The sequence below is a fragment of the Notechis scutatus genome, chromosome Z (assembly GCF_049901735.1).
Source record: "Notechis scutatus isolate UNSWTSFEM ecotype Mainland chromosome Z, rNotScu1.2, whole genome shotgun sequence".
NCBI classification, from domain to species: Eukaryota; Metazoa; Chordata; class Lepidosauria; order Squamata; family Elapidae; genus Notechis; species Notechis scutatus.
The window spans coordinates 13,945,308-13,959,285 of NC_142025.1; the positions used below are offsets into that span (position 1 = coordinate 13,945,308).

Consider the following 13,978-nt stretch of genomic DNA (forward strand, 5'->3'; position numbering starts at 1 on the left):
GCTCAGTGTTCTGTGCAAAGAAAGAATCAGTCGTTATGCAATCAACTGCGGCGGTTTAAGCAAGATATACGAAAGTAGCCATTAGGAGCTGATCCAGATGTAAAGAAGTCATGTTTTACACACGCACCGGCTTGAGTTCCTTACACACAAGAACTCCTATTGTGGCAGAACTCAGGCAAGTGCGAGGTGGTGTATTCCTCCGAGTTAATTCTCTCTCTCCCTTCGCATCCCTTCTTCCAGAAACCTTATCCCCCTCCTCCCCGAGAATCTCTCGTAACCTACCGAACGCTTGCAACCCTTCGTCCTGCTCTGGCCGCGCTTTACCATTGGCCGCTTCTCCTGCCTGTAAGAATTGCCGACCCTTTCTCAAGGCGGAGCCAAAGCGATTTGGCTTGGCGCTGTCAGCGGGCGGCTAGAAGGAAGAGCTCTCTGCCGCAAGCCAGAAGAATTGCAATTGCGCAGAGGGAGCGGGAGCTCTAGAGTGCCTTGCCTCGCATCTCTTGGGCGGCTTGCATGATTTTTTCCCCTCTCTTCCACGATACAGGCAAGAACCAAATCGTGTGCAAGGTCAAGATCCAGAGCGTCAGCGTCCGCACCACGCACAACCCCGCAGCCCAGGGCACCGTCCAGCCGCAGTCGGAGACCTCGCCGCCGCCGCCGCCGTCTTCTGCCCCTTCTCCACAGAAATCGGCACTCTCTCCCACAAGCGGAGTCTGCCAAACTATGTCGCACAAGAAGCTGTTCGAGGACCTCTCGGGCAGAGGCAAAGCCATCGGAGTCCTGACCAGCGGCGGCGATGCTCAGGGTAAAGAGCAACTAGACAGAAGGCTTGTGGGGGGCGTTGGGGTTCGGGGCAAAAGGTAGGGAAATCGCGGGTGCCATGCGGTCGGGGATGCTGTGGGGTTGCAGGCTAGGCAGACCTGATTTTTCTGACGGGATGGGGATGAGTTTGATAGGAAAATTCTAGCACCCATCATTCCTGGCTGATCAAGGAGTTGGGTTGGGTTGAGGTCCCAAATTCGGAATGCGGGAGAGGGGGAGGAAGAGAGGGGGTAATCCCCCTTGCAGCACGCGGAAATTGGGGCTGAGGAAAGGGGCTGCCTTCAGAGCGGAGCATCGGGATGGGGCAGAGGGCTGCAGAAACGGCAGCGGGGAGGGGGAAAAATAAAGGCACGATGCACTGAGTCATGGCTAATCCAGCCTTGATTTGCTGTCTGGAGCTTAAAAATATTTCTGGGCACAGATCGAGCCGTACGTTTCACACCGACGCGGTCGTGGCACGCGGGATAAGTGATGCCGAGGTTGCTGCTCTTTCTTCCCGACTGCTATTTGCAACAGGAGGCCAAAGTTTGCCAGAGGGAAACTAAAACCCACAGCACACAAATGGCCCTCGGGGCGCAAACGTGCTGGGCGGCAGAGCGCTTCCTCGCCCTTGCCCCTCCAAGGGCCCCTTTGCCCTTGTCCTGAGTATAGAAAGAAGCTCGCTTGTGTCGGGAGGGTGGGAGGTAAAATAAGAGGTCGGGTTTCTGCACAACCGATATCGGAGAGAAAATGGACTGGGCCTGATAGCCCTTTTTTTTTCGTTTTATTTTTGAAAAGGATGATGAGCGCCCGCAGGAATTCAGGATGCGGGTCGTAGTATAAAACCAATTGGACCGATCGTGCCCTCTAGGAGTAACGCTTCGTCACTGACGGGCATTTGGTTAGTGTTCACGTAGTAGACCATCTTATTAAAAAAACTGCAACCCTGAAATACTCCGAGTTATTGCCCGATTGGCATTTTGCATTATAAGGCTAGGGCGCCCTATCCTCTTCGCGATGTTGAATCAAAGTGGATGATCAACGAAGCAAAAATGGATCGCGGAGAAAACCGTGCCCCCAAGTCCAACACGGGTCTCGCGGTAGGAGACACATTTCTGCCTTTCAGTTAAGCCAAGCAAATTTCCCCGGGAATTGTGTTTTGACTATTTTCGGCTGGCCTGATTTTTTTAAAAAACAGATTGCCAATTCCCACCGCGTCATCCCTTCATACGCTACGCGAGCATGCCGTGTTGGCTTATTCCCACGGGTGGAATTAGTGTCACTTAAATAAGGAGGCCTACTTAGACGCGCGCCTTTGGATATGCCGTTTAAAAAAGCTGGCTGCGGCTACATCCGCTTTATCCTTTTTGGTATTTGGTGGCTTTAATGATGGCGCAATGGAAAGAAGCCCAGATATAGGACGGGAAAGCGAGGTGGTGGTGGTGGTTCATGCCTCCGAGATTAGGAGTGGGGTGCCCGGAGGATCATCGATCGCTCCCTTTGTCTAATAGTTTAAACCAACGAAGAGGAAGGAAATCGCCAGCGGCACTTACGCACGTGTGCGCTGGTTTCAGGAAGCGTCAGAGGCTGTTACGATTGGTGCGAGACAGCGTCAGTAGCAACAGCAACTTTCTCAGAATTGATTAAACTGCCGGGATCCAAAAAGATTCCGAAACAGCAATTCGCCGCCCCGGGCATCGTGCCCAGGTGCGAAGACTTAAGGGCGTCTTTGCGTGCCGCTGCGGGAGGGCACTTGTGGGAACAGAGACTACGGGGGCCCAGTGTGCTGCTGTGACGTCACGCTCTTGCTGCAGGCTGGGGCTGCTTTCGTACGCTACTTTTTAAAGCTTCGAGATATCAAAATCAGTGTTTTATTTTGAGGCTGTGTTTAACCCGCATGCCCTTCCCTCCCTTTGGTGGTTTTGCTCTTACCTCTTGCAGGAAGAAAATCATTTCTCTGAGGGAGTGCAGAGTGCACCCCAGGCATCATTCATAATGATAGAAGCAGAAGAGGTTTACCACGCCTAATTCTGCAGTTTTGATGTGGCAGCTATGAGAAAGGTTGACTGGATCTAACTTCTGAGCCATAGTTTAAGACGCAGGAGGTTGTGCCAGCAAATACTGAGCTTAGTCCTTGGTCTGTGCTTTCTCATTGTTGTGCAAAGAAAATCTCTGTAGAACTTTTTAATTTTCTTCAGGAAGTAGCTCTAATTATCCAGAGAGCGACCCTTGGCACACTTGGATCTGGAATAAGCCAGGCCAAAATACTCCTGTCTGTGTCTGTGAGAAAAACGAAAACACTTTTTTTTGGGGGCATAGCCTGATACATTGCTGCATTCAAACAACCCCACTTCCTTCTACTACATTCAAATTGCCTAAACAACCTTTTGCAAATGGCTGCATTTACATTATAACCATGAGTCAGAAGAAGAGGCAAAAAGAAAGTTTGCATTAGTTACGCTTGCAGAGCTGAAAGTTGGACTTCGGCCTGCTTTATTCCCTGGGTAGGCTAGAGAGAGGAAAAGCTCCCAATCCCTTTTAAAGGCTTTGAAGATTGCTTCTGTCTGGAAGGTATTCATCTGGGTAAAAGACACATGGGGAGAAGGCATCCTGGTTTATTATTCTGTATAGAAGCCAGCCCTGAGAAAATAACAACTTTTTTCTTTTTATGTAATAAGTTTTTTATTTTTCAGTTTTAAAAATACAAACATTCCATTTTTTTCCCCTCAAGCAGTGTGTCATCTGATCACAAACGCCTTTGTGCTACATTTTTCACCTTTTACAACATTCGCTTTCACATTGATATTGTTTCTCTAAATTTAGGATTAAAATACACCAAACAACTAAACATTTACAACTCTTCTGGTGGTAATACCTTATTAACATTACATCTCATTATTCTTATAGGTATATTAACAGTTATGTATATCTCTGTCTTATTTTCTATTCTCCTTTATTCTTCCTCATTTCCAACCTCCTTTTTTATTCTCCAACCATTGATAAAATGTTTTCCATATCCTATAAGTACTCAGTTTGTTCTTTCTCCTTAGTTGCTAGTGTTAATCTATTCATCTCTGCACATTCTAATATTTTCCTAATCATCTCCTCCTCTGTGGGGATCTCCTCCTCTTTCCAATGTTGTGCAAATACAATTACCTATTAATATTCCACAAGGAATGTGTATCTGCAGGGCTCGCTTTTTGAATCCCAGTTAAAAGGTCACAGAGACAAGGTGGTGCCCAAAGAATCTCTGAAGCCTGGGAATGTCTGAGTGAAGGTTAAAAAAAAGCTAAAGGGAACTTGTGTGAAGCTGCTTAGCTGAACCACCAGATTTCCTTTTCTGAACATTGGCCAATCACACTATTTGGGAGGGGGGGAATGCTTCAACTTTGTTTCACTTTTTTCCCCTCCCCCAAGATTGTTTGCTGTTGTTCCACAAATTGCAAATTTTGATTGGAAAGCAAAGCTTTAAATAAATTAAAATGAAATGAAATCCAAGGATTTTGGCTGCAGCAGCCAATAGTTTTTGGACTCATTGCAGCATACGATTGACATATATGTGTGCATTCATGAGGATGCACATATGCATAATCCCTACTGAATTTGGGAATTGGACTCAACAAGCTTAGACTTGGTTTACACATGTTTTTTAAATGCAAAGCTGGGTTAGGGAAACAAAATTGCAGTATTAATGTAACAAGCTGTGGGGAGAAAAATCAAGCCCAGTTCTAAGCTGGAAGAAAATAGCTAGAAATAAAATGGAGGCTGGCTACAAGGAAAGAAGGTCTCTATTTGGTTTCCAGAAACTTCAGTGACAGTAGCATGTTTATAGGGTGGCTGACAAAATGAATGAGTGAGTGGATGGATTTTTATAGGATTCTGGGGTTTGGTGATTGAGATGCTCCAGGGGGTTGTGCAATGTAGTGAGCCTTGTGTCTTTTATTATTTCAATGGTGGTGGGTTAATCCTATTATGGCCTAAAGATTATGTTCTGTCCTTAGAATTTGGGTGGAGGAATTCTTAATCCCATTAGCTCCAGCCTGGAGGAGCTGTGGCTGAAGAAGTTTTGTTTGTGAATAGGCTGGCCTGGATTTCTGTAAACAGATACCAAATGGTATCTATATTCCAGATTTCTCAACAGATACAAAAGTATCTCATCCATAAAACTTAACTGTTGGAGGGACTGCCTGGAGAGAAGTGAATGATTTGATCATAGGAAAGCTTTTCTGGATGGGTGGGGGATAAAAGCTATGCTCAAATAATAGGAGTTCAAACAATATCAGATTTATTCATTGAGACCCAAAACAGATCCTTTTAAGCCTTTGTTAGTTTGTGATGCATGGTTGGCTTTCTGATAGATTGTAGTATTAACCATACCATTATTAATTTTTTTTTCTGATAAATTAGAAGGAGTTTAGAGAAAGTGGTGAAGGAGAAGGTAGCACATTTCAATGATGTTGAAGAATATCATACATAAGAAGGCCAGGACCACCTATTTCTCCTGGCAGCACGAAAGACATGGAGTCATGGATGTAAATGACAGACAGATGGAATGTTGGGGAAAGAAATATGCCACACCTTTCTAACAGAGCAGTGTGTCAGTAAAATCATTCACCCAGGAACTGTTAAGTCTCTTCATATGATGTGTCAAGCGGTAACTAAATGGTCATCTATCTATGACTTGAAGCCCAAATGTCTCCCTCTAACTGTATAAATTTAGAATTCTACCATTGTAATACTTTCTTAGAGGTAATGGGGATCCACCTGGGCCTCCATAGCTAAAATCATCTGGAAGGAATGATTCTGCATCTCTAAGACAGGTAGTTCTCAACTTCTTTTCTGCCTTCTGCACAGAGATGGATTTGAAGCTGTGCAGATGCAGATAGATAACTCAACAAGACATCCATAACAAATTACATTTATTGGTTCATCAGGTATCCTCATAACTCATGTTTGGGCCGAAGTTCTTCTTTAATGACCAATCCTTTGTATATCTGCCTTGTAGTAAAAGATGGTTATCTCCTAACCCATCTCGTAGCAATAGAAAGAAGCTGCCATGAGTTAGAGAGTTCAGGCAAAAATGAGGAAAACCTCCCCCAACCCTTCGAGGGTCAATTTAGTGACCAATTAGGATAACAGATGTGGCCACATGACATGAACTACATTTCCCAGGATACCTTTAACTACATTTACCATGATGCATTCTCTTAAGGGGACAGCTCATAATTCCTAAGTAACTATCCAATTCCCATAGACTGGCTGGGACAGCACAACGTCTGACTGTAATTGAGGCCAGAATTGGGGTTATAAGTTGTGCCAGTTGTGAAGTAGGTTATTTTGTGACTGTACCCAATTTTATGACCCTTTTTTCTTGTGGTCATTATGTGAATGCCATGGTTGCGAAGCAAATCCATTTAACTATTAGGCTTTTTTTTTGCTGGAAATAAAAGCTGACAAAAAACATTTTAAAACTTAATCACATGACTGGGATGCTGCAATTGGCCACAGGTTTGGGCCAGTTGTCGAGTGCCCAAAATGTGATCATGTGACCACAGGGGAGTGGCCATCAAGACTTTAAAATTGCTCTGGGGAGGTCCATCGTAACTTTGAATGCTAAGCAATCATAAGTTGAGAACTACCTGTAGTGCAGTCAGATGCTTGATAGCAAAGACTGATGTCAGAGCAGGGCATGTATGGGGTGAGATTTTAAGATAATACTTCAGTGGAGATCCTACTTGAGCCCTGTCACTGCCATCAAACACTTCTAGCCTACAGCTTCTTCTTAAGGGCCCCACACCAATCAGCCTAGCCAACCCTAAGACTCTTCCTAAAGGCCAGAAGGGTGGGGACAGATCTCATGTCCCATCCCAGGGCAAGGTGTTCCAAAGCGTGGGTGGAGGCATGGCAGAAAATGCTCTTTTCCAAGACCCCACTAGCCTTGGCCGATGGGGACTGCAGTAGGCCTTTTCTGACAGAATATGTGGGGTCGGTTGATCCCAGTGGGGCAAGACAGTTCCTCACATATCCTTAATCCCTGCTGTAAAATGATGACCAACATGTTGAATTGGACTGGAATCAGATTGATAGCCAGTGGAGCTCACGTAAAAGTGGTAATACAAGTACCATCTTAGAGGCCTCCAGAACTGTTCACACTGCTGCATTCTGGGCTAGTTGTAGCTTACAAATTCAGTAATCCAAATGAGGTGACCAGGCTTGTATGACTGTATGTAGGGCCTTGTTATTCAAGAAACACTCATCTTGCGGGATGACTCAGAAAATTGGACCTGCGAAAGGTAAAGGTTTCCCTATCAATCATGTCCAACTCTGGGAGATGGTGCTAATCTCAGTTTCTTGGCTGAGGGAGCCAGCATTGTCTGAAGACAGTATCTGTGGTCATGTGGCCGGCATGGCTGTATGCCAAAGGCATACAGAATGTTGTTGCATTCCCATTGAAAATGTACCTATTCATCTATTTGCATTTACATGCTTTCAAGCCTCTGAGTGGGTGAGTGGGCATGATGGGAAGCTTTAATAAAATTGGCCAGAGACGGGGCAATACCATGAAAATAAAGATGCCTCCAAGATAGATGCTCATGTTAATTGATGATTAGAACAGGCAATCAAGACCACAAAGCTAGAACAATAGTGGATATTAATTAAGTACAGTGACAATACTAAAAAAAAGAACACTATAATTCTAACAAGGAATTCTTTTTTTCCCCACTGAGTGGGAAGAGACTTTGCTGCTGTTTTTTTTTTTTTTTTTTAAAAATGGATTCTAGGACAAATGTATTAGAACAAGAACATTGCTCACACGTTTTGAATTCCATGTGAGAGTTGCAAATTAAACACCCGGCACTATTGCTTTTTGAGATTATCTTATCTACAAAGATGTTTGGTGCTGTTTTTGATGGAATAGAAAGCATCTAGGATTCAAGCTGCTAAGCTGTTTCCTTCACATCTAATCAATACATTTTTGGATTCATTTAATGGAGTAATAACATGCAGGTTTTCCAGGAGATGCTTTGTTTTTGCTCTGCAGTCATTATCGATCAATAATGACAATTTTGGATAACGTGTGACTTTTCAGCCTTTTGAATATGAACCACAAGCTGGGTAGTGAAAGAATTTTGCCTGAAAAAGGGGATATAACCCAAACAGCTGATATTAATAGGTTGAAATTGGTTGGGAGATAATAAGAACAACCGTCTTTGAATTCAGTACTTTTTATAATCGGGAAAAGTACTAGTTTTATCATTGGGAAAAGATGCATATTCAAAATCCACCTGCTATTCAGTTGCACCAGAATGGGGAACATGAATGTGGCATTGTTCCGGCAGCTTAAGTCAAATGCAAATTATAAATCAGTGATGGGAAAACTTCTTGAGAGAAACATCAATTTTTTTTTTAATTAGGCCTCTGATGACAGCAGAAGTTATAGCAATGTCACAGTGATACAGGGAGTTCTTGGCTTAGGATCACAATGGAGCTTGCCCATTTGATCATAAGTAGTGATGGTTGAATCATCATGGGACTGACCAATTTTATAACATTTTGGCAGTGGTCATTAAGTGAATCACCATTATCATTAAGTGAATTTGTGGTCCATCAGTGAATCCACTGTGTGACGTTTTTGCAAACATTAGAAGTAAATGCTGCTTTTTAGCAAAACTTCATAAATTGTGGTCATGTGACAATGGAGGGGCAGCCACCAATGCCTACAAAACTTTGGGTAGAATAGAATGAATGAGCTGGAAGGAACCGTGGGTGTCTTCTAATCCAGCCCCTGGTCAAGCAGGAGAACCTATACCAGTTCAGATAAGTGCATAGACCAGGAGGTCCCACCCTGGTACTTTAAGACTTGTGGATTAGCTCAGAATTCTCCAGCCAGATATGCTGGCTGGAGAATTCTGGGAGTTGCAGTCCACAAGTCTTAAAGTTGCCAAGTTTCGAGACCTGTGGTCATCCAGCAACATACGAAAAAACATCGGCAGCATTTTTTTTGATGTGTCATGAATTCAGGAACTTTTAAGAGAATTTGCACAATCCACAGCTGAGAATTGTGTTTTATATACTGCAGACAGATTAGAGGCCAATTAAGACAAACGATTGACACTTGAAAATGAAAAACTTCTAATGCACAGGTTTTCAAACTTGGCAAGTTTAAGACTTGTGGACTTCAACTCCCAGAATTCCTGAGCTAATGACTTGAGGAAGAATTCTGGGAGTTGAAGTCCACAAGTCTTAAAGCTTAAAGTTTGAAGACCCGTGCCCTAATGCATCAACCACCTACTGTACTTCTTGTATTTTCCTGAGAGTGTTTTTCCACCCATTACATTCCCTACATTCTTTCTTTCTTGTGATTGACTTATATTTTTATTTAACTAGGAAGAGGGACTGCTTAGAGCCTTAGACAAGCTAGCTCTTTCTATTTATGTCCCCATGACTTGCAAGGAAACAAACTCCCTGCTGTAAACCCAGTTAGATAATTATTTCCTACTTGTGTCTTAATTAAGTGCCCAACGCCTACCAGACACTTACCAAGGTAGCTAATCCTCACTAATATGTAACCTTTCCTTGCTGATATTTAAACTAAGCAACACCATGAGGACGAGGGGAAAGATTGAAGGCCCATAAAGTTTCCTCAAAATGAGTTAATTCCATGGGATGTCTTCCTCCCTCTACTTTGGTTGACAATGGGTAATTTTGGAAAAAATTCTCAGAAACTATAAACATTGGGATTTCTATCATAAGTTTTAATTAATTGTGCTGCATCTTTCTCTGTATACACCCTCTTCTGCATCTGACCCAAAAAACTTTCACAACTTCCCATAGAAATGGATAAAGTATAGGTCTGAACTGAGATATGATCTCTATGCCCATAGTAAACAGGCTTCATTACAGTAATAAGCTGAGGCTTTCCTATATAGCAGTACCAGTGAAGGTAGTCTACCGGTTTGGCCCGGTTTGACTGAACCGGTAGCTCCAAGGGTGATCAGCCACTGGGCCCACCTGCCTGCCCCAGCTCCATACTGATCTTTATTTCCTGCTTTTGAAGCTCAGCTGCTTCGTGCGGCAATCTGTTGAACACGCAGGGAGAGTGCAGGATTGCAGAAGGTCAGTAGGAAACCCTCTTTGTGCATGCCCACCAAGCCACACCCACCAAAATGGTGATAAAACCATTTGAAACCCAACACTGAGCAGTATGTACAATTGAATAAATCAAGTCTAGTACAAGAAATACCTTTTGGTGCACGGTCACCCAATGAATTGATGGATGAATGGTGATTTGAAATAGGTTTTTCTCCCTATCCTTTTGTCCATACCAAACTATGGGGCTGGGAATGGTAAGTTTTCTGGAACTTTTGAAATGGACATCTCTGTTAGATTGCTAATGGGTTTTGAAGGGCGTATTTATTAGCTTTATTTAATTATTCTTTTAAAGTTGGTAATGTTTAAATGTTTAATTAAATGAATTAAATATTGATAATTGATGATTATAGTTTTAATGTATTGCAACATACATTTCCAGGTGATAATAGATGATAACTGTGCCTTTCCGTGTTCTTTTTTTCCAGGTATGAATGCCGCAGTCCGTGCAGTGGTACGCATGGGGATCTATGTTGAAGCGAAAGTGTATTTTATCTACGAGGTTAGTGTCTACTATTATTCTGCAGAAGCTCTGATAATCACCAGAACTTGGAGAGAGAAATTGAGCAATCAAAATAAAGGATGAGGGAATAAACTATTATCTATCTGACTTACAACCCAACAGATGTTTAATATTAATGTATGAAAAAAGGAAAATTGAATGGAGCACAGAGAAGAGAAGAAAGCAATATATTTATTTAATTATTTGATGTTTGTTCATTCATTCATTCATCCAACTTCTGAAGCTGCCCATATCATAGGCAAGTGACTGGGTGATACAACAACAAAAATATAAGTATAACTTTCCTCTAAAACATTAAGAACTTAAGTAAATCTTTTCTACATTCCCAGTTCTTTGTTATCTCTATCCCAAAGTTACCCCGGCAGACAAGCAGCAAGATTTCCAAATTTTAAAGTATGAGTGTTTTCCAGTCCTGCCCAGAGGTACTAGTTTTTAACCTAGGCACAACTTTTCCCATCATATTGCTCCTCTTGCAGAGAGTCAGCATATTTCTCCCGACAATTTGAGTCCTTGTTTTATCAATCTTGGAAGGATGGAAGGCTGAGTCAATTTTGAGCTGGTCAGGATTGAACTCCTGTCAGCCTGCAGTACTGCATTTGCTGTGATGATGATTCTGGGCTGTGTTGGTGTCTTTAGCCCAAACTCACTGGCACATATAACAATTACACTGGAAGTAGATATTGGCAGCAACAACCAAATGATCTCATTCCAAAGCTGTCATAACTTAGAGAGGAAGAAAAGCCATTTACCCTTAGATAGGGCATACCAACTCCAAGGAAGAACAATTTCTAATACTCACAGGTAACCATTTCCTCTCTTTATTTATTCAAAGATTTCATCCCCATGCTTCACACAACAGCTCTGAAAGGCAGGCTGGCATAAAATCCAAACAAATCAGTGGTGAAATGCTACCGGTTCGGGTAGCAAAAATTGCAAAGTGTGCTTGGTTTTTAGACTAGCATCTTAACCGCTATGCCTGATTGTGAAGTGCGTGATCACCGAACCAGTAGGGAAACTGGTAGAATCCCACCACTGAAACAAATCTTATTGAGCTGATCCATTAAAGTTAAGATAATCTTAACATAGCCACAATATTTTTCCAGGCATCTGGAAGAAACTTGAAAAAAAATGCATATGCTCTTGTATGGAATTCCAAAGATTTTTCATTCAGTAATCCCTCTCAGTTTATCTGAAGCATCTATTTATTAATTTTATTTATTTGGTTTTTATCCTACCTTCAGTATTTTTATAAATAAGGTGGCAAACATTTCCCTACATTAACTCTCTGTCAGAGAATGACAAGCCCAAAGTCATCCAACTGGCTTTCGTGCCTAAGGTGGGACTAGAACTCCCAGTCGCTTGGTTTTTAGGCACCTTAACCACTACACCTTAACTGGGTCTATACAATTTATTTTCTATTCAATTCTATCAATTCAGTCAGGCCTTTGAATATCTTTGGATTCAGCGATGATTCATATATTTCTCGTATCTTCTGGCTTTGCAAAATCTCAACTTTTTTTCCACTTCACTTCCAAATAGGGAAAAGGAAAACTTGAATGAGGGTTGACTGATTCATTTTGTGACACATTGATATGAGTGAATGGTTGATATATTTCTTTATCTCTGTCAGCTCTGCATCACAAATACCTGGAAGAATGTTATACTTCTGTCTGTGCCTAACTCTTCTGCTAGAGTATTTTAAGGGGGTTTCTAATGATGAAAGAAATACGAAAGGAACTTTATTTATTCTGTTGCTTTTGTTTTATTTAGTTTGCTCTTTTTGTGATATTTTATCTTTTCCCCAATCAATAACCTTTTTATTTTTATTATTCCTTACAGTTTGGTCTATTTCTCTCACCTGTAGTCTCTGGTTTGCAGCTTTTTAGATTTTTACACTTCCTTCTTTCATTTCCTTTTATTGCCCCTAACCTCTTTACATAAAAATAATTAGAGTCTTTGTTTTATTTTTAACTATTGTCTGTTCTGCTTTATGTTGGGACTTCTTCATTGCAAGTAGATTTGGAATTAAGCCTCCTGTTAGAATATTGGAAATACTGCAGGATATTTCTATGCATCATTACATATTCTATACACAACAGTGATAACCACACTCAGTTCTCAAACCTCTTTATTTTAATTGTTACGGAGTAGTTTGGCGGTTTGGCATTCCCTGACTTTGCCAGTGAATCAGCTTTCTATTGAAAGGCAATGAATCCTACACTTGATCTTAGCCAAAAGGCCGAGAAGCGATGAAAGGCAATGAATCCTTTGATCTTTAATAAGAGCTTTCTTGTTGAAGAACTTTTGAGAGCTCTTAAGTAGAAATTGGACATTTTAGCACAGCTTCTTCTGAAATATTTTTTCAAGATAATTTGAATGCTTCTATGCTGTTTTTTCCTCATCCTTCCTCTCTCTTAAAAAATGTACGGAAAACAATATTTAAAATTATTGTACTGAAAAGCCTGAAAGTATTCAGTGGACACTTTCCTGAATTAATGTCCTCTTAAAGATCCAACTCACTGCTGGGATTTTTTTTCCTTATTCTGCTCTCAAATGAAGAGCTGCGGGCATTTTTGAGGCTTTCCTTATATAGTCAGCTGTTGAATTTTTAATTGAATCTTATTATATGTGAAATCAAATCTCGTCTTCTTTGAATCAAGTTGGAGCTTTACTGATTCATACACCCTTAAGACGTAGCCTGACAAATGACCTCTATGCAGTGTGTTATCTTTAGGCATATAATTGGAAATAATTGGCTGAACTAAATGCCTGTATGTAGAACTCTCATTAAAACTCTGCAGGCTAAAAGACAACTCTTGTGCGCCCAATGCAGCTGAAAATTAAATTAAGAGCCACTTTCCACCCTACCTGGAAAGTTCCTGAGCTAATAAAATATTATTTTTTATCAGAATAGATGAACACTGGCCCTGCCCAAGCCCATTCATTGTCCATCCAGTCCTTTGCTCCTTCCTTCCTGTCTGTCTAATACTGTAACTCTTTTGTCTAAGAACAGCTCTGCAAATCCTTGCTGGGTTTTTTAATCCTTTGGCTATTTTTTCAGTACAGCATGACAGCTGAAAGTTCTTCAGTTCATACCCTTTTTGCTTAAGAGGAACATACACTTTCATTGGTTTATTTTCCATGTTCTCCTCATTTACTTCAAGATGAAGAAGTTAGTGGATCTAAGACTGTTTGTTGTCAGCCCTGATTTAAGAATTGAGGGAGCTAGTTCTCCCCTGGTCAACAGTGAATAGTTTGGGTGAGATTTACTGCTTCATTATTGAGATAGCATTCAATTTAAGAGAGGGGGAAATTCATTAAAGTGCCCGGATCAATACTAGTGGAGTTACTAGTTTGGAAATGAAACTCTGCAAGAAAACTACCAAGCTCAGAGAGCACCAAGGACCTCACAACATTTAAAAGTATTCTCTCTTGGTTGTATTGAAAAATCATCTGGTCATGGCTTTAACAAAATTGAGGCCATAACTTTATCTGTCCAAAATG

At 41.5% G+C, this 13,978-nt stretch overlaps 1 protein-coding gene across 3 annotated transcripts in view; it reads left to right on the forward strand.

The window, feature by feature from the left end:
- Positions 1–379: 379 nt before the first annotated feature.
- The window catches only part of PFKP (phosphofructokinase, platelet), a 71,381-nt gene continuing 57,782 nt past the window's right edge, over positions 380–13,978 (forward strand). For 2 of the 3 annotated variants that reach the window (XR_003371252.2, XM_087945830.1), the window contains exons 1-2: positions 390–805; positions 10,380–10,453. Coding sequence is in view for 2 of the 3 variants with exons in the window: in XM_087945830.1 (XP_087801956.1) it covers positions 514–805; positions 10,380–10,453 (366 nt within the window). In the remaining variant the exon portion in view is untranslated. Of the gene's footprint in view, positions 806–10,379; positions 10,454–13,978 lie in introns of all 3 variants that reach the window. The other variant, XM_026672249.2, reaches the window with a different exon arrangement.